Genomic DNA, 25,807 nt, shown 5'->3' with positions numbered 1-25,807 from the left:
TGTAGTGTGTGCAATAACTTCTGACATTGTAATATTGAGAAATACTGCTGGAGTGACTGCAGAGTCATTGCTATGTCATCGTGAGCATTTAGCGGTGAGCTCACTTTGTTTGAGAAACCCAGGGTGCCGCCGGCGGTTTCACCATTTGTCGCGAGGTGGGAGTAGATCATAGTTATTCCTGGAGATTGCGTAGGTGTGTCAACGAACGTCTATATAAGGTGGCTGCATATTGTAGCGTCAGTCATTATTCAATTGGAAGGAGAGGCCACAGTTGGTCGGAGAGTCATTGAGTGAACGAGATGGAGAGGCCTCAGTCAGTCATTGAGTCAACAGGAAGGAGAGACCTCAGTCGGTCATTAGTCATTAGTTAAACGGAAGGTGAACAGTGAAGAAGTCAAATGGATAAGTGAGCAGTGAACAGTCAATTGGAAGGAGAGACCTCAGCCGGTCAGTTTTTTAAAAAAATTATTTGGCTTTAGATCAGCCGGTCAGTAAGTTGTGTTCGAAGGATAGGCTTCCCAGGAAGTCATATAGGACAGACTTACCAAAAAGTCACCGGGAATACGTCGTAATTACACTCAAAGTGTTGAAGGTACAGTCAAGTGAACCAGTGAGGGAAAAATTTCGTGTATAATTGTTTAATGTCCGGTCAAGAAAAATTCAAATTCATGCCTAGTTTCTTTCAGTTGCAATGTCATAATTTCATATTCTCATCTGTTTTATCGCAGCAAGACTTACTATTTTTTCTATACAATTTAAAGAATATATTTTGTTCGATCAAATTAATTTATTGTTTCATTTTTAGAGTAGAATCATATAACCTCAAATTTAATGGGGAAACCGAACGCCAATCTCCTTTTCCAAGAACTTATATGGTATGTTGTCAAGAGTAAGCTTATTACCCCACACCCTAGAGATATTCAAGAATCTCATTCTCTTATTGCTGCACTGAGTTGTATCTGGCGCCCTTTAAATAACGTATGTGTAAGTAAGCAGGTACGAACTAAGTGTGAGTACAAGGTCCGACGATTGTGTATTTTATTTAATGAATATAAATTTTCATATATTTTCATTTAAAGGGAGTTTTATATTTTTAATTAAGTAAACGAGTCAGGAACTCTTACAATGATAGTGTGAGTGTCAAGGAAGAATAGTACCGTAACAGAGATGGGAAGTACATGAGCCACAGCTTTTTGTGGCGATTTCTGATTTTTTTTATTAACATGCTTTCCAGCAAAGGCCTACCTCTTAGCACTTGTCCGCTGCCTAGGACAGTATTAGAAGATTTTACTGGTTCACTCGCCAGACTGAACCGCCCAACTTGGCAGGCTATAGCTCCCTTATGCTCTAAGCGCAGAAAGCTGAATAACCAGCCTTGATTTTAAAACCAAACCAAACCAAACCCCATGGCACTACAGCCCTTGAAGGGCCTTGGCCTGCCAAGCGACCGCTGCTCAGCCCGAAGGCCTGCAGATTACGAGATGTCGTGTGGTCAGCACGACGGATCCTCTCAACCGTTATTCTTGGCTTTCTAGACCGGGGCCGCTATCTCACCGTCAGATAGTTCCTCAATTCTAATCACGTAGGCTGAGTGGACCTCGAACCAGCCCTCAGGTCCAGGTAAAAGTCCCTGACCTGGCCGGGAATCGAACCCGGGGCCTCCGGGTAAGAGGCAGGCACGCTACCCCTACACCACGGGGCCGGCAGCCCTGATTTTACCCTCAGCGAAATAATACTCAGAAAAATGCTTCTTAGTAGCATGGGGTTCAGTGAACCATTGAACCTAACGTTAAGCCATGGCTACTACCAGGTCATGACGCTATTAAGGGGAGTTACGTTTTTATAGTGGTGTTATCTTTATCAATCGTTGCCACATGCGTTAGAATTGTCCATTTCTATTGTTCCCGTAACTACTTTTATAATTTTAAAACGGAACTTGCTCTGAGTCTCAGTATTTGATTTGCATTTATTCTTTTCAGGAATGTTTTACAAAAATAAATGCCGTACTTCACACCAGAAGGTTTCATGACAGTTATTGTCGAGAGGTCGAAAAACTGCCTTTGTAAGTAGGATAGAGTAGTTAGGTTTATGCCCGGCCTCCTTTGTTCCCAAGATTTAACATGGTACTCATTTTCGCTGTAGGCGGAGTGAACCTCAAGACCATGTGCCTCTCGATAAATGGAAATTTCGTTTCTAAATTTGTCGACTCCCTAGTAAGGATTCGAACCACGTCCTCCCAGGGCAACCGAGCATAACTTAACCCCCTCGGCTAAGCTGTCCCAAAATGGCATGTACAGGATGGCCCAAAAGTCCGTTAAAATTTGACGAGGCAATACTTCACGGAATATGGGAGAGGGAGAGAGAGGTAATAACTGACACACATGACATGGGGTTTTATTGACCCCGAAATAAAGTACATACAATGACCAACAAATGGCGTTGGACAGTAACAAGTCAGGTACAAGTGGCCACACATGCTGGACATGGCATGAGGTTTTATTGACACCAACAACGAGTGCACAAACAGACTAACAGATGGCGCTGGACAGCAACACGTCAGTGATACCGCATCAGATCCGTTTACGGTATAAAAGGAGCTGTCGTGAGAGAGGGAGTCAAATGCGCCTGAAATCGCGGCATGTGGACGTTACCAGAAAAGGCATTGTTAATGATACTTTACTGTACTTTATTTTGGTGTCAATAAAACCCCATGTCGTGCCAATCATGTGTGTCAGTTATTACGTCTATACCATCAATATTCCGTGAAATATTGCTCCGTCAAATGTTAACGGACTTTTATTTATTTATTTATTTATTTATTTATTTATTTATTTATTTATTTATTTATTTATTTATTTATTTATTTATTTATTTATTTGACTTCAGCAGTGGCAAAGTTAGGGCTCGTGGCCCTCTCTTACACTGAACCACGTGAATAACAATTTAATACATATATAAAAGAGATGTACTATTCTATTCTAAAATCAAGGATAACTAACCTAAATAAAACACCTGGAGAACATATAAAGAAGAATGAAAGTTAAGCTCAGCAAATAAAGCAAAATAACGAGTAATCCGGAACATAAAAGTAAAAAAGAATGAGAAAAGTTACATACTAACTGAGAAACAGTACACATTACATAATAAGTTAGCAGAAATACAAGTATAGCAATAAACAGTTATCTATGTACAGGAGTTAAAAGCTAAATATCATGTACATTTACTCTATAACTCTAAAAATATAATAACAACATCATAATCATTATAAAAACAACAGTGTTCTCCAGCTGTACAGTAAAATATCAATGTTACTAGCCTACGTACCGCAATCACACAACCTATCAGACTTCACCAATCACACGAAACAATCAGCGCTATTCAACAGGTAATCTCTGCATGCTATTTTAAATTTTGTTGTTGAGTTCCTGACAGCAGCTGGAAGTGAATTCCAAAGTCGTGACCTTTTGGGTCACCATGTACATTATTTCGATAACCTGAGTAAATTGAAATGTTTGTTGTTTTGAGGACATTCTCGTCAAGTTTCAAGCAAATTCTCAATAGAATTTCACATCAAGGAGTACTTTGGATCAAGGAAAATATGTACAAATTTGCAGGCGAAGACAGGATGTTAGATCTTAAAGTCTAATGCGTTATCCTGTTAAATGATCAGTTAGAGGGCTAACAGAGAGGATAAAGTCACAATATTTACTGACAGAGGAAGAATTAGCTAAATTTTCAATCGAAATGCATGGTTCAGTCCTGTCTCTCTTTAAGAAAGAAAATAAAAAACCATAGTAGCAAAGCCTCTTAAGTCCCTAGAGAATTGGAAGGTTATGTCTTCCTTCAAAATCTAATTTTGGAATAGATGTTTATGTAATATTAAAATAGAACTATGCGGTTATTTCTACACTGCTTACAGGTAACTGCTCCAAGCCAGCCAGCTATTTTACATCAACTAATTATAACACTGCCGCTGATTTTACGGGGAAATGATTATAACTATTAAACTTAGGATATGTTAATTGATCATTCACCCGAATTTAATTGAAATTTGTCAGGTCGAACCCAAACAGTTTCTTTGTAAGTTCGAACTATTTTATGGTGACGATGGGGTTGGAGAGGCCTAGGAGTGGGAAGGAAGCGGCCGTGGAATTAATGAAGCTACAGCCCCAGCATTTTCCTGGCGTGAAAATGGGAAACCACGGAAAACCATCTTTAGGGCTACCGACAGTGATATTTGAACCCGCTATCTCCCGAATGCACGCTCACAGCTGCGCGCCCCTAACCACACATCCAACTTGCTCAGTAAACGGATCACTGTTGGGCGATATATGGCTGAGTCAGTTATGTTTGTAAGGTAAACACTAAATGTGTAACAACACATGGTTTTACATGCCGACATCGTACGACATGGACTGAATAATGGACTTTCCTCTACTCTTCAGACTACTGCCGCTGGGTTTGAACCTGTGGTCATGGGTTCCGGAAGGCGACACTACCACCGATCCTGTGCTGTTTCCTGCATCTAGCAGTATAATTGTTCCAGCTGGAGATTCGGGGGTGAAATTATATTTTCAAAACCTGAGAAGTACTTTTTGGATGAGCAGAATACGTACAAATATGATCAAGTTACAACTCGAGGGCTGGCGTAACAAAACGAATCACGACGCAGACAACGAAGGCTGAACACGATCTGCTGGCGAACTACTTCTCTTGGTTAAAAACCAAGCCAGGATAAGAAAGTTATCTCTCAGTAACGTTCATACAGTATATCATATGTTCTTCATCAGCTATCTACGCATTTTATACTAAAGGTTTTGAATCGTACGAGGTCTGAAAAGATCAGGGAAACCACAAATATCGATGGAGGCACAGTAATGAGAGACACAAGATAAGATGAAGTGTGAGGTAGTTTGCCAACGTTTCCTCTTAATTCAGGAAGTGTTACTGCTGCACCTCTGATCTTATGAGAAACACATTTCATAGCATCCACACGCATCAGTCCTACTCAACACCACCCATACCTCAGCAGATTCCGTATCGTCACCGTCTAAATGGGACTGAGAACTCAATGGAAGCTACACTTAGCTCTGGCTTGTGCCAAGTGACAGATGCAAAAACGCTGCATCCATCAAGAAACAGCAATTGGTGGATCATAAAAGGTTTCCTACTGTATTTACGGACACACTGGATCGAATAACTACGAGGGTTGGAAGAAAAATGGTAGCGGCAACATATGCATATACACTGACTGACAGAGCAAATGCAACACCAAGAAGGAGTGGTCAGAACTTTATGCCAATTGCAGGGTAGACTGACGTCACTGAGGTATGCTCATGATGTGAAATGCGCCGCTGTGCTGCGCACGTAGCGAACGATAAATGGGACACGGCGTTGGCGAATGGCCCAATTCGTACCGTGAATTCACAGCCGACAGTCATTGTAGAACGTGTTGTCGTGTGCCACAGGACACGTGTATAGCTAAGAATGCCAGGCCGCCGTCAACGGAGGCATTTCCAGCAGACAGACGACTTTACGAGGGGTATGGTGATCGGGCTGAGAAGGGCAGGTTGGTCGCTTCGTCAAATCGCAGCCGATACCCATAGGGATGTGTCCACGGTGCAGCGCCTGTGGCGAAGATGGTTGGCGCAGGGACATATGGCACGTACGAGGGGTCCAGGCGCAGCCCGAGTGACGTCAGCACGCGAGGATCGGCGCATCCGCCGCCAAGCGGTGGCAGCCCCGCACGCCACGTCAACTGCCATTCTTCAGCATGTGCAAGACACCCTGGCTGTTCCAATATCGACCAGAACAATTTCCCGTCGATTGGTTGAAGGAGGCCTGCACTCCCGGCGTCCGCTCAGAAGACTACCATTGACTCCACAGCATAGACGTGCACGCCTGGCATGGTGCCGGGCTAGAGCGACTTGGATGAGGGAATGGCGGAACGTCGTGTTCTCCGATGAGTCACGCTTCTGTTCTGTCAGTGATAGTCACCGCAGACGAGTGTGGCGTCGGTGTGGAGAAAGGTCAAATCCGGCAGTAACTGTGGAGCGCCCTACCGCTAGACAACGCGGCATCATGGTTTGGGGCGCTATTGCGTATGATTCCACGTCACCTCTAGTGCGTATTCAAGGCACGTTAAATGCCCACCGCTACGTGCAGCATGTGCTGCGGCCGGTGGCACTCCCGTACCTTCAGGGGCTGCCCAATGCTCTGTTTCAGCAGGATAATGCCCGCCCACACACTGCTCGCATCTCCCAACAGGCTCTACGAGGTGTACAGATGCTTCCGTGGCCAGCGTACTCTCCGGATCTCTCACCAATCGAACACGTGTGGGATCTCATTGGACGCCGTTTGCAAACTCTGCCCCAGCCTCGTACGGACGACCAACTGTGGCAAATGGTTGGCAGAGAATGGAGAACCATCCCTCAGGACACCATCCGCACTCTTATTGACTCTGTACCTCGACGTGTTTCTGCGTGCATCGCCGCTCGCGGTGGTCCTACATCCTACTGAGTCGATGCCGTGCGCATTGTGTAACCTGCATATCGGTTTGAAATAAACATCAATTATTCGTCCGTGCCGTCTCTGTTTTTCCCCAACTTTCATCCCTTTCGAACCACTCCTCCTTGGTGTTGCATTTGCTCTGTCAGTCAGTGTATACGAAACTATTTATCGTGGAATCACCATTGCTCTCCAAGACACCGGGCAAGTTGGCCGTGCGGTTAGAGTCGCCCAGCTGCGAGCTTGCGTCCGGGAGATAGTGGGTTCCTTTCAGACTGTCGGCAGCCCTGTAGATGGTTTTCCGTGGTTTCCCATTTTCACACCAAGCAAATGCTGGGGCTGTACCTTAATTAAGACCACGGCCGATTCCTTCCCACTCCTAGGCCTTCCCTATCCCATCGTCGCCATAAGACCTATCTGTGTCGGTGCGACGTAAAGCACATAGCTCAACAGAACTTTAGCAGGATCAGCACTGTGACAGCAGGCACTGCCGTGCAGGATAATGGGTGGAAACGTTAGGAAGTGGGGCTGTTTCCTGCGCAGTGCAGGACGACGATGCTCCAGAAACCTTCCACAGGTCACCTCGATCTTTATCCGTGTTCGTTGTTTCAACTTCGAAAACATCACTTCAGGGCGGTCTGGTTTGAAACCACAAATTGACGGCTTCTCACTTCAGGACCTGCACAAACTCAGCTAGGTACGTTGCACGGTTCCATCTACCCTATACAATACGCTGTCAGGAGTAGCGTCCTCGATTGTTCCAACGCAATTTTTTTTTTTTTTTTTTTTTTTGCTAGTTGCTTTACGTCGCTCCGACACAGATAGGTCTTATGGCGACGATGGGACAGGGAAGGGCTAGGAGTGGAAAGGAAGCGGCCGTGGCCTTAACTGAGGTACAGCCCCAGCATTTGCCTGGTGTGAAAATGGGAAAACACGGAAAACCATTTTCAGGGCTGCCGATAGTGGGGTTCGAACCTACTATCTCCCGAATACTGGATACTGGCCGCACTTAAGCGACTGCAGCCATCGAGCTCGGTCCAGCGCAAATTGACGACAGTGTTGCCACTACTTTCTTTCCAGCCCTCGTAGCTATAACAAAAGTGACAAAGCAGTACGCACCTGAAGAGTGTCGAAGTATGCAGCAACACACGCACCCAGAAGTGTTACAACAAGAAACAGAATGCCGACATGAGTGACGGTGATGAAGTCCATAACCACGGCGACACAACCTGCAGCAGTAGCAACTACTCCAGCCTGTAGCCCCCAAATCGCAGCACGATACACTGCATCCAGAGTGGTTTCCATGCCGATTTCTGCAACACAAAGAGCTATAGCTGCATATAAGCGCTCGGATACAAAACAACATTGGGGTGATGTCACTGGCGACTGGTATTCTTTGTAGGCTATAATTCACTCAATGGTACCCCAAAGCAAGGCCGCTAAATACGTAATAATAATAATAATAATAATAATAATAATAATAATAATAATAATAATATTGGTTTTACGTCCCACTAATATTTACGGTTTCCGGAGAGGCCTACGTGCCGGAATATCTCCCACAGGAGTTGTTTTACGTGCCAGTAAACATACCGACACGAGGCTGACGTATTTGAGCACCTTCAAATACCACCAGAATTAGCCAGGATCTAACTTGCCAAGTTGGGGTCAGAAAGCCAGCATCTCAAGATTACAATCTCCTACATACTCGGTATTTTCACACATACCTGTTGTACTCTTTAGATTTCTAGTAGGAACAGCTGTATTATTTCCTTCCAGAGGCGTAGTCAAAGGAGGGTTATTGGGGTTTAGAATCCCCCACCCATGGAATTTTTATAAAAGAAAAGAAACTGAAAGAAAACAAGTGAAATTCGACTCATATTCATAGAGACAAAATTGTAAACCCAAAAAAATCTCTTGAATCTATTTTCTAAGAAGCCGCGGAAGTTGGATTTTAGATTGTAATCTAACATACCACTCGCCGTAAAACTATTTACTTTGATCACATTGTTCTAGTTCTGTATTTTAATGTAATATTTTGTAATGCACCCGTACTGAAATCTGAATATAACTGAGCTCGATAGCTGCAGTCGCTTAAGTGCGGCCAGTATCCAGTATTCGGGAGATAGTAGGTTCGAACCCCACTGTCGGCAGCCCTGAAAATGGTTTTCCGTGGTTTCCCATTTTCACACCAGGCAAATGCTGGGGCTGTACCTTAATTAAGGCCACGGCCGCTTCCTTCCCAATCCTAGCCTTTTCCTTTCCCGTCGTCGCCATAAGACCTATCTGCGTCTGTGCGACGTAAAGCAAAGCACACGAAATCTGAATATCAACATAATTGACTTGTATCAGTGTTCTTATGACTCGCACAAGCACCTTCATTATGTTCCATCATCATTTTGTAACCATATCTCCCCTCCAAGAACCCCAATCGCTTGGTCCTGGTTACGCTCCGAGGCGTAGCCAAGGTGGGGGGGGGGGATCTGAGAATCAGCACCTCCCTCCCCCATGGAAGTCTTACAAAAGAAAATAAACCGAAACTTACAATAAACAAGTAAAAATGGACTCAATATGTCAGCTCTTTTGAACATTCACAAAGAAAAAATTGTAAAACCGACAGATCGCTTGAATCCATTTCTAAGAACCATCGAAAGTTGGATTGTACATTGCTAACTGAACATACCACTCGCTGCGAAACTGTTGACCTTGATCATATGTTCTTGTTCTGTATTTCAATGTAAGATTTTGTAGTGTACTGCAATCTGAATATGAACATGAAGAACATGTACCAGTGTCCTTATAAAGGCGCTCGTTCATGCGCACACCACACACTCTCAAGCACGTTCATTGTGTTCTAACATATTTTGTAACTAGACCCTCTCCATCGGCCGAACCTGGCTACGCTACTGACTTCTATAGGACCATGCTCGTATAAAATATCCACTATCGAGTAACTAGGATGCAAATTAAATAATTAAGTACGTAACTCTTTGAATACGACGATAATAATACAGATGACATGAGCTACAGATTTAAATTACTTTGCAATGAATAAAGAAAAGTAGTGCGCATACGTGAGCATGTTCTTTCTTTCTTTCTTTCTTTCTTTCTTTCTTAATCTGTTTACCCTTCAGGGTTGGTTTTTCCCTCTAATTCAGCGAGAAATCCCACCTCTACCGCCTCAAGGGCAGTGTCCTGGAGCGGGAAACTTTGGGTCAGGGATAAAACTGCGGAGGAGGACCAGTATCTTGCCCAGGCGGCCTCACCTGCTATGCTGAACAGGGGCCTTGGGGGTGGGGGATGGGAAGATTGGAAGGGATAGACAAGAAAGAGGGCCTTAAGTTAGGTACCATGCCGGCATTTGCCTGGAGGAGGAGTGGGAAAGCACGGAAAAACACTTCGAGGATAACTGAGGTGGGAATTGAACCCCCCTCTACTCAGTTGACCTCCCGAGGCTGAGTGGACCCCGTTTCAGCCCTCATACCACTTTTCAAATTTCGTGGCAGAGCCGGTAGTCGAACCCGGGCCTCCGGAGGTGGCAGCTAATCGCACTAACCACTACACCACAGAGGCGGACATGCGTGAGCATGTAGTTGCTTAAAACCAATCAGTAACCAAAACCAAATCTTGGATTTATGGTCTCTTCATAAATGTACGGTAAAGAGCGCGCTAGTGGCTGGGAACACGTTGAAGGCAGCGGTCGGCGAACCACAGAGGGGAAACCGGAGCCGTTACCCCAGCTGTCTAAAGTAGAGGAAGGAATCTATGTTGGTTTGTTTAAAAGTAGGTCGTTGACCCCTGTGTTGCGGGTTGCCTACCTCACAGGCGCTACACCAATTTTCAATTCAACCCTTGAACAATTTCTCTTGCTCATATCGTATTTCCTCTGAACCATTTCTTGGATATTGTCGTTTTTCAGATTTTCTTACCGTACTTCATATTTTCTGCCTCCAACGTGTTCCCAACCACTAGCCCGCCCTTTGACCTACATCTATCAAGAGAACAGATATCCACGATTTGGTTTTGGTTACTGATTGGTTGTAAGCGATCACTTACTCACACATGCGCACCAGAGTTTATTGGGACTTGCTAATGTGAGAGGTGCAGAGCAACCAATTGAAGATGTCATGGCAGATTCATGGATGGCTTTAGAAACTTAAAAGCAATTATCTGAAATATGACAGAGGAGAAAAATCCCCACTCGATTCAATGACCGGTCGCCATAGACCAGCGGCCATGGCTGATATGCTGTGCGATGAGCTGGCCTGATATTTGCACATTAGGTTACCACCCCTCCGGAACTGCTCCTCCCAGCGTGACCGATTCGGCTAGCCATGCGGGAGAGGAATACTACTCTCCATCCCCACCGATTAACTACAGTACGACACCCCGGCCATCTAATCGTAGCAATCGTCCTTTCAGAGTCCGAAAATTTCACAGCGCACGTTATATTATTATATTATTTTAGTGTGGTTGAAACGTCATATACAATAAACAAATACAAATCCATACCATATGCCCTTGTTTTAGTAAACTTGTGACAATACATTCTATTTAACAAGATATCGCATACGGAATCCTACTGTATCTTATCAACGCTTTGTCGACGTAATGATGAAACCAATGTCCGGCACACAGAAAAACGCAAGCGGTTTCGCATGCTTTCTTCAGATAATATCGCACGCAACCGTGGCTTGTGAAGTTTCACTACAGAGGAAAACCACTCCGAAACATATGTTGAACCAAATATTGAGAGAGCTTTAGCAGCCTCGTAATGGAGGCGTGGAAAGTCTACTCGCGGGAAATGTTCGTAAACTTCATTAGAACTTTTGATGAGGAAGAACTTATCTCGAAGGAGTGCGGTAGGCTGGAGATCGATGTTACATCTCCAAGTGAACAGGAGCATCATCGACTGAAACAGTGGATGGTCTCGCAAATGTTTGTAGAAGAGGAGATAGAATATTAGTATCCTGGAACCGTCCTGCAAATTATTTCTTGATGTCTACGAATACCGAAACATACTCTTCAAATGCAGCACATTCACGAACAGAGTCCAACGCAGGAAAATGCGCTGCGTTCCCGCACTTGAGCTGGCTTTCCCAAAGTAAAATTTTATATTGAACGTTTCCACTTTCTAGACCATGTCAAGTATCACATTGTTTTTACCTTAAATAGCAACGTTGAGAGTATTCATATGACTGGTAATATCAACCAGGAACGTAAGGTGTGCTATCCACTGAGGATCTTCTAATTTTGACTCGTGTTTGTTTTTCTCATTTAAGAAGTTAACTATCGCGAGTCTCAACTCAAAAATCCTGCTAAAACCTTATCGGGGCTAAGCCAACGGACGTCACTGTGGTCATCATCATCTGTTTACCCTCCAGGTTCGGTTTTTCCCTCGGACATAGCGAGGGATCCCACCTCTACCGCCTCAAGGGCAGTGTCCTGGAGCTTCAGACTCTTGGTCGGGGGATACAACTGGGGAGTATGACCAGTACCTCGCCCAGGCGGCCTCACCTGCTATGCTGAACAGGGGCCTTGTGGAGGGATGGTAAGATTGGAAGGGATAGGCAAGGAAAAGAAAAGAAAGCGGCCGTGGCCTTAAGTTAGGTACCATCCCGGCATTCGCCTGGAGGAGAAGTGGGAAACCACGGAAAACCACTTCCAGGATGGCTGAGGTGGGAATCGAACCCACCTCTACTCAGTTGACCTCCCGAGGCTGAGTGGACCCCGTTCCAGCCCTCATACCACTTTTCAAATTTCGTGGCAGAGCCGGGAATCGAACCCGGGCCTCCGGGGGTGGCAGCTAATCACGCTAACCACTACAGCACAGAGGCGGACCTCGCAAAATATGACGCCTTAAAATCATGTAGCAACGTCCTTTTATCATGTAGGCTAACTATATTAATGTGTCGTCCCTCGTGACCGGGTGTAACGAAGAGGGGAATAAGTCCATAAAAGTAGGTAACAGTGCAAAAATTAATGTCTTAAACACCGAGCTGGATGGCGTATGTACTCTGCTGTCGTCGTACTACCATGAAGTTTCCAACAGTGTAGCGTAGCGGATGTGGTTAAGCGTTCGCCGACCAGTCTACGGAATGTGCCAGCGGCGCGTGGCTGTTCGAATCCTGCATCGTTCAAATGTTTTTGCATCCGTATTAGGTTTGAATACGTAAACACAGGTCCACGTTTGCCACATTCAAACAGTAGAATGACGTTGTTATTCAACTTGTGCCCTGCGCATACTCCACTGGTTAGGGCCTGAATGTACTGTAATCTTTTCTGTCATTCGACATGTTTTCGGCAGAGGAATACGTTGACATGCTACTCATTTATGGAGAAGCAAGACAAAACGCGTGTGAGGCACTGCGTCTGTACCAGGAACGGTATCCCGACAGGCGACACAGGCTGCTACGACATTCCGCGGTGTTGAAAGATACCTAAGGACAACAGGCGTGATTTCCAACCAGCCACCACTCCGCGATAGGCCCGTTACATCGGATGAAACAGAATAGGCCGTGCTGGAAGCAGCTCGTAACAATCGACACATCAGTACAAAGGCGATTGCACGACAGGTGAACACCAGCCAGCCGTCTGTCTGGCGAATACTGCATGGCCTAAATTTCACCTATACCATCTTGAGTTACACCAAGAGCTCCATGGGCGGGATTTCGAAGCTCGAATGGAGTTCTGTCGGTGACTATTCGGCAGGCTGGGCAATGATGCAGCATTCGTATCGCATATCTTGTTCTCGGACGAATCGCGCTTCCACAATAATGGGAATGTCAATCACCACAACATGCACTATTGGAGTCCGGCCAATCCTCACTGGGTGGGACAGGCGGCCCATCGAGTACGATGGGGAGTGAAGGTTTGGTGTGGGATCTTGGGGGATCGCCTGATTGGGCCTTATTTCTTTGAGGGCCGTTGGACGGGCCCACGCTACCTGCACTTTCTGTGTCAGGAACTCCCACTGCTGCTGGAGGATAAGCCCTTGCCCGATCGTTTGACGATGTGGTTGCAACAGGATGGAGCTCCACCACATTCGACTTTGCCCGTTCGTAACCAGCTGAACGAGGAACTGCCAGGGAAATGGATAGGACGAGGAGGTCCTGTTTCTTGGCCCGCCAGATCATCGGATTTAACGCCGTTAGACTTCTTCTTGTGGGGAAATTTGAAGAACGTCGTTTACACTCAAGCGCCGGAAACGCTTCAGCACTCAAGACGATATATTTGACGCCGCGCCCGAATATGCATAAACCAAAACGATCAACACATCGAGCATTTGCTGCGATAAAACATTGTCAGGGCGGTTGGGCTCCTATTATTTCTGATCTATATGTATTCGGCCTGCTCCGTGGCTCAGGCGGCAGCGCGCAGGCAGCTCACCGCTGGATACCGTGGTCCAAATCCCGGTCACACCATGTGAGATTTGTGCTGGACAAAGTGGAGGCAGGACAGGTTTTTCTCCAAGTACTCCGGTTCGCCCTGTCATCTTTCATTCCAGCAACACTCTCCAATATAATTTCATTTCATTAATCATTGCCCCAGAGGAGTGCAACAGGCTTCGGCAGCCGGCACATGTCCTATCCTCGCCGCTAGATGGGGCTTCATTCATTCCATTCCTGACCCGGTTGAATGACTGGAAACAGGCTGTGGATTTTCACCTTCATGTGTCCGGCCTGCTAACTAATCGGCCCTTCTTAGGGCCATAAACGCATTCATTCATACACAGTTTGCATGAAAGCGGGTATTGAACTTAGACTGCGTCCGGTTTGTGTTAAACAAATATTTCAAAATTTTGTATTCTCCGCCCGGGACTCGAACCTCCCCCCTGACACACAAACCCGCTCCGCGCGCCTATACCAACTACACTATGGTTCCGTACGGCACACACAGCATCTTATAGCAAGTATTAGGTTTACTGTCGTCACAGTATCAATTTTGTGTTTCGCCGGCGTGTCAGGTTCATATGATCTAGAAAGCACACGCATGTCTTCCAGTGTTTAATACGAGTATAACATTACGGCGTCTATCATGGTGAGGCGGTAAGTAACAATATGTCCGGTTGTGTTGTCTGAGCATACCGGCAGGGCAGATGTTTTCAGGACGGAATGAATATTGTGGTCCGCCTCTGTGGTGTAGTGGTTAGCGTGATTAGCTGCCACCCCCAGAGGCCCGCGTTCGATTCCCGGCTCTGCCACGAAAATTTAAAAAGTGGTACGAGGGCTGGAACGGGGTCCACTCAGCCTCGGGAGGTCAACTGAGTAGAGGTGGGTTCGATTCCCACCTCAACCATCCTCGAAGTGGTTTTCCGTGGTTTCCCACTTCTCCTCCAGGCGAATGCCGGGATGGTACCTAACTTAAGGCCACGGCCGCTTCCTTCCCTCTTCCTTGTCTATCCCTTCCAATCTTCCCATCCCTCCACAAGGCCCCTGTTCAGCATAGCAGGTGAGGCCGCCTGGTCGAGGTACTGGTCATTCTCCCCAGTTGTATCCCCCGACCAAGAGTCTGAAGCTCCAGGACACTGCCCTTGAGGCGGTAGAGGTGGGATCCCTCGCTGAGTCCGAGGGAAAAGCCGAACCTGGATGGTAAACAGATGATGATGAAGATGATGATGATGATGAATATTGTGGGTAGCATAAAACTACATTGGAAGGGGCGGTTGAATCACGCTGTTTACGTAATGAATTTATTAACTTAAATAAGAATGAGTTATTTGTCCGCCTCTGTGGTGTCGTGGTTAGCGTGATGAGCTGCCACCGCCGGAGGCCCGGGTTCGATTCCCGGTTCTGCCACGAAATTTGAAAAATGGTACGAGGGTTGGAACGGGATCCACTCAGCCTCGGGAGGTCAACTGATAGAGGTGGGTTCGATTCTCACCTCAGCCATCCTCGAAGTGGTTTTCCGTGGTTTCCCACTTCTCCTCCAGGCAAATTCCGGGATGCTACCTAACTTAAGGACACGGCCGCTTCCTTCCCAGTTGTATCCCCGGACCCACGCTCCAGGACACTGCCCTTGAGGTGGTAGAGGTGGGATTTCTCGCAGAGTCCGAGGGAAAAACCAACCCCGGATGGTAAGCAGATTAAGTAAGTAAGTAAGAATGAGTTATTTACTATTCACAAAAAAGTTCCGCCGTACCAGGATATTCCAGCGTGCAGCATTCATAATGCAGTGTGCGACCCCGAGACCGTAGGCCTACATCACTGTCGGCACTTGGTACTGAGATACTGGGTAATGAAATTCAAAAGAGAAGGGAGCTAAAAATATCCATTCGCGCTGATAAGCGGAAGTATAAGGGCGGGCTAGTTGTTGGGAATACGTCAAAGGCAACTGTCGTCCGACCCCAGCTGTCATTAGTGCACAGAGGATTCTACTCCGGTTTATCCAAAATACATAGTTTAATTCTTTGTGCGGGTTGCGTACCTCACAGGTGCAAGATTCACTTAGCAGAATCCTTGAACGCAGTCCATTACTCATATCGTATTTCTTCCTAACAACTTCCAGGACTTACCTTCTTCAGACTTGTTTCTTCTTGTTCTCGAATCGGTCATATTTCAGACATGCGTTTCCAGGTTTCTCCAGTCCTGCATATCGACTGTATGACATCATCTATTCAGCACTTACGTCTAGCTTCCTACTGGCTGCTCTGCTCCATCCACTTCTCTTACCAAAAGCTATATCCATTTAATATTCAGTAAAAATTCCCCGCCTCACTGGTTTTCGAACTCCAGTATTCAGTATCTGTACTCCAGCACGGGGACTATGCATTATTTTAGCGCAGTGGCTAGCCTTTGCTGGCAAGGTGCAGTGTTTACAGTACACTATGTGTTCTGGTATGGGAAAGAATAAATTTGTTACTTTCATTGACCTGTCTCAGTCTCATCCTTGGCTTTGACAATATGAAAGTGACCGAGGTATGAGAGATACTAGTAATACCATTCCTTATGCTACCAGTCCCTGTTATGAATTGTGTGAAAATATCGCTCATAGGGTCGGTTGGTGCATGCATTTCGGTGGGGTTGGCAGGCTGGTATGTAAGAGCTTCTTCTGGCTCGGTGAAGAAAGCAACGGGGAACTAACTCACTCCTCATTCTCCTAGTATGCCTCTTCAGTGACACCTAGGCTATCTGAGCCAGCTGTTGGCGGAGCTGTATAGGATCTAACCAGCCTTCGCGTTGAATTCCCAACAAACAAACAAACAAACAAACAAACAAACAAACAAACAAACAAACAAACAAACAAACAAACAAACAAACAAACAAACATACAGTGGCTCAAAAAAGTATTGGTCTGCCCATAGCTGTGGTATGAACGGAACTGTATGGTACAAATAATGGTGCATATAATGGAATTAGACATATGCAGATATGTAAGACAGCCAAGTACATCAGTAGGTTGAATTTAAAGCCAATAAGATGCACGCTGTTTGCAAACGGTTCAGTAACACAACGGCGTGCGTCATTACACGCCAAACAAGTATTGGTCTAGTATACGGTATCATTGTGACATCGTGCTGTCTGCCGCATCTGGCTCATTGTGTCTGTGCTGACACGACGGAAGGTAATATTCAGCACGTTTCCATGTTCAGCTAGCAATGAGAGGAAAAGTGAAGTAAATAACCGCGGAAGGTAGGAGGATTGTGGTGCGACTATTTCAGGAAGGTAAATCTTTCAAGGGCATAAGTGAAATTATTGGAAGAGCTGTTACAACTGTTAAAGATATTGTGTACAGGTGCAAACGAACAAATCATCATCATCATCATCATCATCTGTTTACCCTCCAGGGTCGGCTTTTCCCTCGGACACAGCGAGGGATCCCACCTCTACCACCTCAAGGGCAGTGTCCTGGAGCTTCAGACTCTTGGTCGGGGATACAACTGGGGAGAATGACCAGTACCTCGCCCAGGCGGCCTCACCTGCTATGCTGAACAGGGGCCTTGTGGAGGGATGGGAAGATTGGAAGGGATAGGCAAGGAAGAGGGAAGGAAGCAGCCGTGGCCTTATGTTAGGTACCATCCCGGCATTCGCCTGGAGGAGAAGTGGGAAACCACGGTAAACCACTTCCAGGATGGCTGAGGTAGGAATCGAACCCACCTCTACTCAGTTGACCTCCCGAGGCTGAGTGGACCCCGTTCCAGCCCTCATACCACTTTTCAAATTTCGTGGCAGAGCCGGGAATCGAACCCGGGCCTCCGGGGGTGGCAGCTAATCACGCTAACCACTACACCACAGAGGCGGACGCAAACGAACAAATACAATAGAAAATAGACAACGAAGTGGCCGTCCCTCAAAGTTATCAGTACAGGACAAACGGCAAATTGTGCGTAAAGTGGCCCAAAATCCTCAGCTAATTGCGCCGAAGATAGCAGCTGCGTTACAACAAGATGTAGGAGTGCAAGTGTCATCTGAAACCATCCGAAATGTGCTACGCGAAAGAGGATATGCGGGCAGAACAGCCCATAGAAAGCCGTGCATCAGTAAGGCTAACAGAAAGAAGAGACTTGCGTACGCTAAAGATCACAGAAATGACAGCTATGAGGATTGGAAGACAGTCGTTTTTACTGATGAGAGTAAATTTACCCTCTTCAGGCCAGACAGACGAGTGACTGTGTGGAGGAAGACGAATTCTGAACTTGAAGAGAAGAACCTGACAGCTACTGTGAAACATGGAGGTGGTTCCCTGATGGTGTGGGGTTGCATGAGTGCGAATGGTGTCGGTGAATTAGCCTTTATTGAAGGGACTATGGATCACAAAGCATACATTAACATACTCAAGACACATCTTCCATCAAGTGTACAAAAAATGGATCTCTCAGCAAAGTATACGTTTACGCAAGATAACAACCCCAAACACACAGCCCTGAATACGGAGCAGTGGCTGTTATATAATACACCGCGTTGGAAGGAAACTCCACCACAGTCTCCCGACATCAACCCCATTGAGATTTGTTACACTATTTGGAGCAAAACGTGAGAAAGCATGCAATATCAAACAAAGCTGATCAGAAAGAAGCCCTACTCACCGAATGGAATAACATACCAAAGAAAACTACGGAAACCTTGGTACGATCGATCCCAAATAGGTTAGCTGAGATTATAAAGAGGAAAGGAGGACCTACAGAGTGCTGAAACGTTCAAGAAGGATCAAAAAATTGCGTTATGTTAATTTAGACCAATACTTTTTGGTGGCAAGTGAAAATGCTTGTTTTAAGTTATGGTTTTTTAGTTATATTAACAGGGAAGAATTATATTTTTCTTACAATGTACATGTTACACAAGATGATACATAATCAGTAGGGCCCAGACTTTTTAAAAATGCATATGCGCATATGCAAATGCATAGTTTGAACGTCAGTGCATATTTTGAACGTTAGTGCATATACAGACATATTTTTCTCTTATGTGTGATCGATTATCGAAGTTTTCTAAACGAAATGAAACATTTAATGAAATATGTATGTTCTACATCACTTGGCAACATGCGAAACCTTCCCTGATCAAGGAAAGTGCTTTCGGTGTCGCAATACAAGTAGGTAGATGGATAATGACGTTTTTCACAACAGCAATTTCCTTTTTTCTGACATTCCTTCCTCCTTCTCCTTACAGTAGCCTCCCAAGGTTTGCTTAAACAAGTGCGTTCATCTGTTAACTTGCTCTTCTGCTATTGCAGTGTTTTACCAGATTAAACTGCAAAAATGCCTAAAGTCTTTGCCAGAAGAATGTTCCGAGCAGTCAGTGCCGGTGTACAAGTATTGCCCAATTAAGTCCGTCGACGTAGAACGATCTTTTTCAGCGTATAAATTAATTATGTCCGACAACAATGTCATTGACTCCTGAAAACATTGAAAAACTGTTGAAACCTACTGCCACGCATCATTTTATAAGGAACGAAACTTGTTTATCAATTTAACACTGAGTTAAAATTAAATAATTTGTTTAGTAATTGCAATATGTTTTATTTTAGTGCATATTTTCGTACATATTTTCCATATTTTTAGTGCATATGTGCATGCATATATTCGGAGTTTTTAGTGCATATGAATCTGGGCCCTAATAATCAGGGATTCTAGTATATGCCAATTTTTTTAATCATTCCCTTAGATTCCTCGCCCTCATATGTAGCATATCTCGACAGACCAATACTTTTTTGAGCCACTGTATATATAGCACAGTGGCATCGAGATCTTGGGTAATGAAATGCAAAAGAGAATGGACCTAGTAAGAACCATTCGCACAAGTGTAACGAATTTGATTTCGTAAGCACAATACTGCATTAATATGTTGAACTGAATAAGATCGAATTGTTTCCAATATAGCAAAAAAATTTTGGGAGTTCTAATTCGCTTTCAGTATTTAATAAACTGCACGTACTGTTCCAAACATAAATGGCATAATAGAAAATTACCGGTGTAATAGGCAGTCCATTAAATGCTAATTAATAATAATAATAATAATAATAATAATAATAATAATAATAATAATAATAATAATAATAATGGGAACACTAAAAGTAGATCACCTAAAAGTAAAATACAGCGTGTCAATGGACTGGCTAGCCAGCTGGACTCGCACCAGTGACAGAGCAACAGTTTTTCAACACCTCGCATTCTATGCTAGAGTGAAGAGAAAAGAGGACTTCATTAAGATAAGTTCCATATTTCAAGTTCCTAAGTATGTACACACAAATAAACATACATTTTTATACATTTCTAATTGTACCGCCATTCATCGTGAAATTAGTGCTGTGTACGGGGAGCGGGCCATTTCCCGGCAAGGTATCGTAAAGTGGTGTCAGCAATTCGAAGCCGAACGCACGAATATCACGGACAATCATCGCGAAGGCAGGCCCGCAACGTCCAGGACCCGTGCAAAGGTCAACAGTGTGAATGCGATCATTAGACAGAACCGGCGCCTTAAACTGAGAGAAATCGCGACGCAGCTGAACATGTCGTATGGCAGTGTGTTCGCCATTGTTCACGAGGACCTTGGATATCGTAAAATGTGTCGAAGATGGGTCCCACGTCTTCTCACCGATGAGCACAAGGGACAACGTTCCCAATCCTCCCTGGCATTTTTGCAACGCTATGCCGCAGACGGCAACGGGTTTCTGCGGCGAATCGTCACCCCCGAAACGAAGCGAAAATCAATGGAATGGGTGCACTCCTCATCACCACAACGAAAGACGGCCAAGGTTCAACCTTCAGCCGGTAAGGTTATGGCGACAGTGTTCTTTGACATGGAGGGTTTGCTGCACGTGGAATTCATGCCGAAAGGAACGACGATCAACGCGGCGTCGTATTGTCAAACGTTGCACCGGTTGGGTAAAGCCATTAAAGAGAAGCGCCGGGGGAAATTGAGCGCCAGTGTGATTTTGTTGCACGATAACGCAACACCTCAGAAGGCCCGCCAAACCAGAGAACTGCTGCAGCGTTTCAAGTGAGAGGTGTGGCAACATCCACCCTACAGTCCCGACCTAGCGCCATGTGACTTTCATCTGTGCGGTAAGCTCAAAACGGAGCTCGGTGGTCGACGTTTCCAGACCGATGAAGAGGTGAAGGTCGCTGTCTCCGAGTGGTTGCAGAACGCTGGAGGAAATTTCTATGCATCCGGCATCGACAAGTTGGTTGTGCGTTCGCAGAAATATTTGGAGTCTCTTGGAAACTATGTGGAAAAGTGACGTTACAGTGTATGTCGTTATAGTCGTGTTACTGTTGTATAGGTGGTGTAATAAATGGCCATAACTGGGAAGTGCAACTTATTTTCTGATCTGCCCTCATAGATCGCCTACACCCAGAGCGAATTTGTGAAGGACTGCCGTATTACTATTGCATTGCCACATTCTGTAGGCGTGAAGCGCATTTCCTTTTCAAGGATTTGGAATCTAATTTTCCACACTTCAAAAGTGCGTTCCACAACGCTGCGGGTTTTTGCATTTGTAGTGTTGTACAGGTGTTCACCACGTGAATTTGGTTTTCGGAGTGGTGTCATGAGCAATTTTGTATCATGGTCTTCATACTTGCATCGCAAAATAACTTGTGTGTTAATAGAAAAATACCCCTTCCCATTTATGAAAAGTTCACCGTTGTCACTGGGAGGGCACAAAATAGGAATATGCGTGCAGTCAATTGCACCTACGATGATGGGAAAAGCTGCCGACCTTTTATTTTCCGAACATTCATCATCATTTGCAGACATATATATGCTCCTCCCTCTTAATCTTACTAGTGGTCTAACCATGCGATGAAAGATACGGCCAGCAGTCATGCGATGGACGTTTATTAGATCACCGGCAACTAACTGAAATATTCCAGTACAAAACACTCGCAGGGCACACAACAACTGTAATTTGGGAGATACAGCTGAATTTCCGTCTGAATTTTGTTGTAAGTGATCTCCAGGTAGATTCTGAAGGAAAGTAAAGAATTCCTTCCTTTGTAGGACAAAAACGTTCCTTAAACTCTCTCTCCGTGTACATACCATTCGGATCTTGCTTTTCACGCACTGTACGCATGATTACATTCCCGTCGTTCTCTTCGTCGAGATCGTCAATATAATCTATGTAATCCATAAACACGTTTGAAACGTCTTCCTCTCGTATACGACACGGCATTCTAATTAGTCAACAAGTCTAACCCTAGCTTACTCGTAACCTAACTCTAACCTATATTTGTGTTTTATTTACTTCTTTAGCAATATACTAAAAGGTGGTGCTCTTCAACATTTTACTCTTGTAGCAATTTAGTCCGGAAGTATCTGAAAGGACTAAAATACTTCGGAAGTAATTTACTCTCGTATGGAAGTTGCTGAATGCTGACTTCAGGAGTACTTTACTACGGAAGTAGAACGTAATCTTGATTGATACACGCCACCCTTAGAGTAGCACAATACACTTCAGAGTTGATCATTTCACCACGAGGGAGGACATCAAACAGAATAACCCCTTCAGAGTCCCAGAAGACCGTAGTCATGACTTTACTAGCTGAGGGTGAGTTGGTGTGGCGCTACTTCATGGATTGTTGTTTTGTTTCCGGTTCGAAGTGATGAATCGATGTTTCATCGCCTGTCAGAATATCTGACAAGAAATCGTCACCTCCAGCCTCATAATGAGCAAGCAATTTCGCACAGATCTTTCTGCTTTGCTCTTTATGGTCTTCTGTTAGGTGTCGAGGGACAAAGCGCGAACAAAACTTTGAATACTCCAACCGGTGGATAAATGTATCTACACTACCAACAGAGACGACAAGTTCAGCAGCGAGGTGTTTGTAATCCTTCGATCACCTCGAAGAAGGGTGTCTGCACGTTCCAATTGCAAGCGTCACACCTGTATACGGCCGGCCGACATGCGGGAGATCAGACAGGTGTGCTCGACCTTGTTGTGATGATGGAAGGACGCCTCGCCCAACGACTCACCGTGCTTCTGTCCACTGCCAGGTCTCCGTAGACATTCTGCAAATGCCTATGAATATCTTTGACGTCCTGGTTTTCCGCCAAAAGAGACTCAATAACTGCTCTCTGGTACGCACCTCCGTAACAGACGCCATTTTGAAGACTAGTTCTAGCGCTGCCACCTATCGGAAATTAGTAAAACTCTACGAGACGAAGCGGGAATATTCAAAGATGTCCCAAACAAATTCCAATTCTTTAAAACCGAAATTGCCCGAGAAATAAAATATGTTGCAGTATATATTGAACGCCCGTCGTATATTGAGTCAGCTGTAGGTGTGTGTCATCTTAGAAATATTCAGTTGCTGCTCAAGCTTAGTTTTTAAATATTCATTTTCAATTTTATCATTGAGTATGTGTTAAGGATATATTAATTGGTGGCTGTACATTTCTAGAATTTCTAAAATGTTCAATATTACCCCTTTTGGATGGATCTGTAAAAGAGTGAGAGAATTTTGTATATTTGCTGCTTAATGACCTGTGTCAAGTAGATGTGCAACAATTCCTCATTTTTCATGCTTACGTAAATAAAATAAAATGCATATTATTACTATATAAACACTTTCAACATTCGTAAGACGTGGGTAATGAAGTTCTAAAGAAAAATGTAGAAAAAAAATATAGGTACGGTACCGTAATTAATTTATTGAGCTATTTCCAATATAGTAACACAATTGTTGGAAATTGTGATTCGCTATCAGTATTTAACACACCGCAGACACGAACGTTAGCCTAATTACATCACTAATCACAGCTTACGTTTTAAATCATTAAACTAAACGTTATATAATTTCCTTTCTTTCTTAATCCGTTTAACCTTCAGGGTTGGGTTTTCCCTCTGACTCAGAAGGGGATCTCACCCCTACCCCCTGAAGGGCACTGTGAGCGTGAGACTTCAGGTCGCGGGATACAACTGGGAAGGGGGAGCCAAGTAGCTCGCCCAGGTGTCCTCACCTGATATGCTGAACCGGGGCCTTGCGAGGGGTTGGGGAGATTGGAAGGGATATACAAGGAAGAGGGAAGGAAGCGACCATGGCCTTGAGTTAGGTACCATGCCGGCATTTGGCTGAAGGAGAAGTGGGAAACCACGGAAAGCCATTTTAAAGATAGCTGAGGTGGGAATCGACCCTCCCCCTCTACTTAGTCGACCTCTCGAGGCTGAGTTGACCCCATTCCATCCCTCGTACCACTTTTCAAATTTCGTGGCAGAGCCGTGAATCGAACCCGGGCCTCCGCGAGTGGCAGGCTAATCACATTAACCACTACACCACAGAGGCGGATAATAATAATAATAATAATAATAATAATAATAATAATAATAATAATAATAATAATAATAGTAATAATAATTGGGGGGCGGATTTTTATGACCTAAAATGTATGAAATATGTATGCATTTACGTCCTAAAACATAAAAATATGACCTATAAAATTCAAAACATGACTTAATGAATAGCATCTACATTACACACCGAAACACTTTTACTACAATTGCTACAGGCTGCAGTATTAATGTAGAGTTAAATTAGTTTTAATTCTTCGAAGTCTTTAACCTAAAAATCAACTATAATGATCAGGGGCGTAGCCAAGCCGGAGGGGCGGAGGGGTGTTACTGGGAGGTCATACCCCACCAATGGAAATTTGTGAAAATAAAATAAACAGAAACTGACAATAAACAAGAAACTAAATAAACAATCACAGGCATAATAATTATAGAGCCAATAGATCTGTTGAATATATTTTCTAGGAAGCCCCCAAAATTGGATTTTAGATTGTTCACTGAACATACCATTTGCTGTAAAACTGTTGACTTCGATCGTATTGTTCTTGTTCTGTATTTTAATGTAAGATGATGTAGTGTAATGCAGTCGGAATATCAACATGAGTTAATTCACTTATATCAGTGTCCTTATGCTGACACTCATGCATGCGCACACCACACACGCACAAGCAACTTAATTGTGTTCTTATCATCATTTTGTAAGTATAACCCCTCGCCCCATCGGCCGATCCCTGCTACGCTACTGATAATATTGCATAGATCAAGAACTCATTAAGGTTACACTGAATACTCCTAGGCAAGGACGGACTCTGTGGAAGACATAAACGCCAAAGTTACTTTCACGGTTCAATACTCAATAAATTTGTCGTTATATACGAAATATGTGTTATGTGAATGAAACTTTCATACCTGATCTAGTCTCCATTATCAGGATTGATGCAATTCATGACCACATGCATCTTAAGATTGTTGAATGAGAATCCTCTCCTGCTGTCGTTGAGTATCGTCTTGTAGCGAGATAAACTTCTTTCGACATCACATGATGTAACGGGAGCGTTCTTGAATAGAGCTCAATCACTAGGAGAAGTCCGGCCCCATGGCTAAGTGGTTAGCGTGGTGGCCTTTGGTTGGGTTCGATTCCCGGCAGAGTCGGGAATTTTAACCATCGTTGGTTAATTTCGCTAACACGGGGTTGGGTGTTGTGTCGTCTTCATCATCAATTCATCCTCATCATGACGCGCAGGTCGCCTACGCGTGTCAAATCAAAAAGACCTGCATCTGGCGAGCCGAACTTGTTCTCGGACACTCCCGACACTAAAAGCCACACGCCATTTCATTTTTACCCTATATGCTAACTGATCCTTTCGCATTCTCACGCAATTTGCAGAATAATATTCCATTCGTGCCAAATACGTTTTCACCGAGCTCGCGAACAAAATTTCGTAACTTCTCAATAAGTGCGACTTTCGTTTTAGGCATATTGAAATCAACTGAATGATTGAAGCTCCCTTAATAACCAAGGCACCGATCTCGATAGCTGCAGTCGCTTAAGTGCGGCCAGTATCCAGTGTTC

At 44.6% G+C, this 25,807-nt stretch overlaps 1 protein-coding gene across 1 annotated transcript in view; it reads right to left on the bottom strand.

Moving 5' to 3' along the window:
* The window catches only part of LOC136863277 (D-beta-hydroxybutyrate dehydrogenase, mitochondrial), a 137,326-nt gene that overhangs the window by 70,496 nt on the left and 41,023 nt on the right, over positions 1 to 25,807 (bottom strand). Inside the window, exon 2 of the mRNA XM_067139662.2 lies at positions 7,627 to 7,820. Coding sequence (XP_066995763.2) covers positions 7,627 to 7,812 — 186 coding nt within the window. The 5' untranslated portion in view covers positions 7,813 to 7,820. The remainder of the gene's footprint in view (positions 1 to 7,626; positions 7,821 to 25,807) is intronic.

Source organism: Anabrus simplex, chromosome 2 (genome assembly GCF_040414725.1).
Source record: "Anabrus simplex isolate iqAnaSimp1 chromosome 2, ASM4041472v1, whole genome shotgun sequence".
Classification (NCBI taxonomy): domain Eukaryota; kingdom Metazoa; phylum Arthropoda; class Insecta; order Orthoptera; family Tettigoniidae; genus Anabrus; species Anabrus simplex.
This window is presented reverse-complemented; position numbering and strand designations above follow the sequence as displayed.